The sequence below is a fragment of the Aspergillus ibericus genome, assembly GCF_003184845.1.
Source record: "Aspergillus ibericus CBS 121593 unplaced genomic scaffold BO80scaffold_39, whole genome shotgun sequence".
In the NCBI taxonomy this organism is placed as follows: Eukaryota; Fungi; Ascomycota; class Eurotiomycetes; order Eurotiales; family Aspergillaceae; genus Aspergillus; species Aspergillus ibericus.
This window is the reverse complement of record NW_020292137.1, coordinates 333082-339081: the sequence shown is the minus strand read 5'-3', so window position 1 is coordinate 339081 and position 6000 is coordinate 333082. Positions and strand designations below refer to the sequence as shown.

General features: G+C 48.5%; 1 protein-coding gene across 1 annotated transcript; it reads left to right on the top strand.

Annotated features, from left to right (window-relative positions):
• Window position 1: 1 nt before the first annotated feature.
• BO80DRAFT_427741 (putative cytokinesis regulator (Byr4)) lies at window positions 2-3959 on the top strand. Its single transcript, XM_025720094.1, has 2 exons — window positions 2-2874; window positions 2923-3959. Exons 1-2 carry the CDS (start codon window positions 483-485, stop codon window positions 3498-3500), a joined length of 2970 nt encoding a protein of 989 aa, XP_025572387.1. The 5' UTR covers window positions 2-482; the 3' UTR covers window positions 3501-3959.
• Window positions 3960-6000: the final 2041 nt, after the last annotated feature.

The window sequence follows — 6000 nt, the reverse complement described above, 5'->3', positions numbered from 1 at the left end:
CCTCCTCCTCTCCCCCCCTCTCTTCCCCCTTCTCCCTCGCACCACGCGCCGATACTCGAACGACACCTGAGTATCGTCAGCTTCGCGTTCACAGCTCTGCCCGCAGTCCGTTTGCCTCTAGCGTTATCTGCGACTCTGCCTGCTCGACCTCGGCATAGGGGATCTTCCCGCCCATCTAGACTGCGACATCACAGTCCAGCTTCCCCCTCTTCCCTTCCCTTTTTTTTTGGATCGCCTTTCGGACTTTCGCTCACCCTTCTGACTGTGTTGGTCTTGGTTTATTTTCGTCACAGATCACATGTCCTCTATCCGACTGGGCTAACTGACGTCTGATCAATCTGACCTGTCTCTGCGCCAGCACGGAATGACTTTCTTCCCCCTTGCCAGCTTGATTCCAGCACTCGTGTGCTCCGAGTCTGCCACCTAGAGGTTTCAAGAACCTTGACTTCCTATGTCAGCATATGTCCATTTGACATGAGAACATGGCTCCGTTGACCCTCGAGGTTCGCCACAGCGAAGAAGAAACGATCGAGTGCTGGGATGATGACGATGACTTGCAATGCTACGAAGATTTTCAGTTAAGAGCCGCATCGACTGCTACATCTGTAACGAATTCGTCAATTCGTCGGTCTGGGCATCGGGATTCAATTTCCTCGCGTCGCTCCGCACGTTCCGATCTTGATTCTAATACCGGGGGGGACGAGGATTGGCAAGTTCAGTTGTTAGACAGCGACGAGATTGTCACTGAAGAAGCGATTGCTTCCGCCAAGAACGCTGGAATACCTTTGCCTGCTAACATTCCCCGGTCGGCTCTTATTGGGGGGACCATTAAGCGTCTCGGGCATCGAAAGCAGGGGAAGGACATCATCGATGACTGGTCGGACGACGTCGAATTCCCCGGGCCTGATAGCACGCTAGAGTTAAAGCGTTCGCTCGATACATCTTTCCCTGGAGCACTCCGACAAGTCAGTAGTGCTGCCGTAAGCCCTATAAAAACATCAGCTGCATCCTTGTGGGACAGCGAGGTCTCGACTCCACTGCATTCAGCCCTTGCAATTGCATCCACTTCACAACAAGGTAGCGGAGTTTCTGACAGTCACGATGTCCCCACAATTAGGGTTGCGAGGTCTCGGTCACCAGAGAGAGCATCACTTATCAATAGTTTTATTCCTGACAGGGACCTGGATTCGACTGACAATTTTGAAGAGGATTTTGAATTACCAGCTGATGAAGTTTTGCTCCGGCTCTCTCCTCGAAAGGCCAATGTGGGAAATGCAAGTCCATCCCTTGAGGACTTCGACGTTGACTGGTCAGAAGGCAGTATCGGGGTCCGATTCGGTGGCACTGCGAGGGATCACATATCAAATCCAAGCTCGTCGGTTTCCGTTGTCAGCCCGACTACCTCTAGTTGTCTAACTATTGAAAGCGAAGATGAAGGCCTTGATGGTCTCATCATTCCAGAAGGGCCCCTCGACTTGGAAGAATCCTTGAAGAAGCGAAAAGTACCGCCCAGTAAGGACATTATACAATTAGAAGTGGCCTCGGTTGATCGAGCGCCTCCCGGCACAGATGACTTCTTCTCGGAGCTTGAAATCGAAGGCGGCGAGGTGTTTGATCCTCGCAGGCTATCGATAAATCCGAACGTCAAGTGTAAAACGGAGATTCCAAAAAGTCCTGCACGGCACTCAACAACTACCATCACATTTATGAACACGGCAGTTTCCCCAAAGACTCGAATCCCACGTCTTTCCGGTCACGACCGCCCCCATTCGACACATCTTGAAACCGTGTCAGAGAGTGGTGCTCCTCTGTCGAGGTTTCGGACCTCGCAGCGCCGGGCCGGCGGTCATTCATCACAGTCATCCGTGTCCAGCCTCCCTTCTGGGTTTTCGTCATCATCACAGATCCCCTTAACTCCTAGTCGACGACCTGTGGGGCCCGGCATATCAAATGACGCCTTTGTTGGCGAACGTGTATCTTCAGGAAGGCAACTACTAAGGACTAAGCGTTCAATGCCATCCTTACGAAATATGAACCAGGCCGTCTCAATCAATCAGAGCCCGCCCATACCTCAAGATGGGCCAGGCATACCTAATTACCACGCCAGACCTAAGACCCCAGTTGACCGCATTGGAAATGACGCGAAAACGTTTGTCCGTAAGCATCAAGCTCCTTTCATTCCAGCCGGTGCTTCAGAAAAGCAATCGCACCATGCTAGTGTCAAAAGCCATCGACACAATCGTCGCTCAAATTCAGATGGCCCTAGCGACTTGTTAAACATCCAGGGGTCTGGAACTCGACTGTCAAGATCTACTCGCCATGATTCAATGGGTAAAGGTCCGAATGATTCAAGTCCAGAGAACTTGGTTGCTGCAAGTAAAAGAACACTCACTCGGCCCACCCGGCGGCGGAATTTCGGTGACGGTTCTGAATTGGCGCTCTTTGACGATCTGCCTACATCCTCCTCAGCAGAGAAAAAATTTGTGAAACATCCCTCGGGACGAGGTGTTCCGAGAACACTCAGGAGTAAACTGAGCCACGGTCAGTCTAGTTCGGCAAAACTAGATGGTACAAGCGAACAAACCACGCCGGGTTCTACAATGAAATTTAATACTGTCACGCCGAGATTCGCCCGGGACACGAATGCCTCAAGGAACGCAAGAGAACAACGCATTGCTTCAATGACAAGTACCCCGAAAAGTCGGGATCATCACCCGCTTGCTCCTCTGGGGTTAAATTGGAAACCTACAAGTGTCTCGCGGGTACCTTCTAGCTCGGCAACTATCCGGAGCAAGAAACACAGAGCTACTTCAGTGCTTGGATGCAAACCCCAACTGATCAAGCCCATGGGTACAGGAGTGCAAGAACCAAAATGTAAGTTAAGCTTCTTCACGAAATTTCGGAGAGTACTGACATCCTTAGTCCTTAACGGCATGCGCTACAACCCAAACTCTTTTTGCTGGGAAGGGAATGAGAACCTGGTGCAGGACTTTAGCTCAATATCGCCGAAGTCACCAAAGCCAACCCCGGCTCTGATCACTAACATAGGTGCAATGCAAAACGTACAGGTTGTTGGTGGGATGGTCTTTGATCCGAAACGCATGTGCTGGCTCAAGCTAGCACCATTGCAACCCGAAAAGGATGGACTTGTGGCTATTCAGGATGAAGACGATGTTTTTGCTGGCCTTGGTGACCTAAAGGAGACGACTAATATCTTGAATGGACGAATGTCAGGTGCCTACGATGAGCTCGGTTTTGCAGCCAGTAGTGATGACCGCAGCTACGAAGATTCATCAGACGAATGGCCCATAACGGAAGAATTCGATGTTGGTCCGGAGTTTATCAGGCGCCAGCGTGCAGAAGAAGAAAAGTGGAGGCGCAAGGTCGATAAATGGACCACTCAGGATCGTGGGAAATTCGGAGACGGCTGGAGGTGGGCCATCCGAGACCTGGTGAGATTCAATAGCACTCTCAGGACACAGAATCTCGACCGCGCATGATTCAATTGCGAATGGCACTTCCCAAATGAGGGAGTGAAAGAAGCAAAGTGAGAGAGTCGATTTTGTTGCACTAAAGCATCCCCTATTGGTCTATACACTTCGACCTTGGAAACCTGCTGCCAGATGTCAATGGCAAATGGTGGCGAGAAATAAGAACTTTGATGATTATGAAAACTGACAGCAGCTGCTCCCGCCTTTATTCGGTTAGGCTGTTGCTGTTTATCCACGAGACCATGATTTAAAGGAGCGGTTTGCTTTTCTTTTTATGAATTGGCTGATGTATATTACTTGCTTTTACGCCGTTAATGGACATATGACTCTGGGATGTATAATACTTGGATCATTCTTTCCTTTTTTTTCTATTCTGTATCTGTTGCAAAGAACCAAATTGTGCGATACAGGAGGTCCTCAAGAAGTTTATATTGATTATGTGTGTTGGAGAGCTCAATGAAGTCTTGCTCATTTCACCCCAATTGCAAGCTTATTCAACTTGCAAACAATATGCATGTCCGACACCCCATATAAGGGGAGGGTTTGCGCCCGAATAAACCGTATCAGCTGTCGAATAGCTAAGCCACGCTAGTACGTCCCCCGTTCATAGGTAAGGGGTGTATGAGCTTTTTACTTTCAAGGGCACAAATACGGCCAAACCATTGGCAGTTATGATCAGCCTTAGAACTATGGTTCAATAGCACCCACCCAAATAGGTTGCTCCGATAACAGCTCTTTGCTTGGCATGTTAGGGCTGGAATGAGGCATTCGTCGAAAGCAAGAAGGCTGGTTTACTGCTAGAATACTCTTTCGTGTATTTGCTTGAACCGATTTCCTAGTATCTTGAGGTTGGAAAATGGCATTCCTCCTGGGCCCTGATGGCTGTATATAGGAGCCAGGCTCCGAGCACCAACGGTACAGTATACAAGCTGGGTCCTGATATACCTGCCATTACAGCAGTGTTCCTAAATACCGCCTGAAACGGTTATTACCACACCATTAGACTCGGTTAAAACGGTAATGACTCTTTTCGGACAAGCCTTCAAGTAGACGGACCATCCAGCAGTCACCCATGTCAAATGGCAAGATATCCAAGCCTTCGGTCGGCTGGGCCAACCACATGCCTGCTTAGGTTGGACAGGCCTAGTAAATTCCAAGGCACATCTCTGCAGAGAGACTACCTCCAGGCCTCTTCCAGCTATATACTCTCTATCTCTGGTCGCATAATATAATGATTCCGAGATGCGCAAAGCCACAAGGTAATACGTGGACCCTGTCAACATCGTCTGATTGCACCAGGGTAGCGAGCTGATTCAAGCGGTTCAAATCAACGACAACACGCCAGAAGCTACCAGTTTTACCGTATAGTGTATAGACCTCCTCAATAGTGTCTCGGTATACAAACCATACACTGTAGTCTGACTTCTTTACTTCAACTTGGATGTGTTATCTCACGCATGGCTTTTCATTGATTGACGCTTTGTCCGCAAATTTTGCTCGAAGTTACAGAAATAAGGTTATGGCATTTATAAGAAAGGGAGCTCTCTATGTTTCAACCGGATTGAGACAACCTGCAGGCACCAGGGCATATAAGAATACTCACTATCCATGCAGGTTTAGGTTTTTGTCTGTTGAAAGGAGGCTCCATTCGGGGTGAATTTAGTAGATCTAGGTACTTGCGGGTCAGCAAGGAAGACCATGATTCATTGCCTGCGTATAGGGGGCAAACAAGGAAATTTATGTGCCATTTTGGACCTTGAAACTGATTTAATTGTACAGGCCACGGGTCTAAGTAGGTGTTCATAAGCAACAAACGGTAGCGACATGTGAAAAAGCAATGAGGATGAGTGAAAGTATAGCAATAAACACAATAGTATCATCCGGGGGTTTGGTCAAGGAATTCTACCTCCGAACTGTATCTATATGATACCAAGAATAACTATCGGGTACGACCAACTCAATAAGATTAAAATCAGTTAAAATCAGTGCAATGCCTTCTCCAAATCATCTGTCAGAAACACGAATATGGAATAAATGGGATTACCATGCGGCGATGAAAGAAGAGGAAATAATTTAATACGGAGTGGTTGGCAGGAAGAGCCAGAACTATGCACAAGAACTACCATGCCTCTTCACCTGAAACCAACCATGAATCTTACAAGGATATAGTCAAGTCCATGTAGTGGTCTAGAGTTCCCCCACCTCCCAACACCTACACAGCATATCCATACCCTTGAACCCCCCGAAAGGCCAGGGTTGTCGAACAGTAGTAAGCATACAGGCAACTTAGCTTGGCAGCTGTCAGTCACTGAGTCCCTCGAACCGAAGTATCACTACCTATTACTGCATGTACATGGGGCTAGCTCCAGATCCTAGCAAGGCAGAGTTGCCTTCGACGGACTAACCCTAAGCTCCAAGAATGCAATTTTCAGGGTAACCCCTGCATGGTTGAGCAACCCGTAAGACAAAGTGTAGCTAGGGTAGGGCGGAAGGCAGATATCCGGATAAA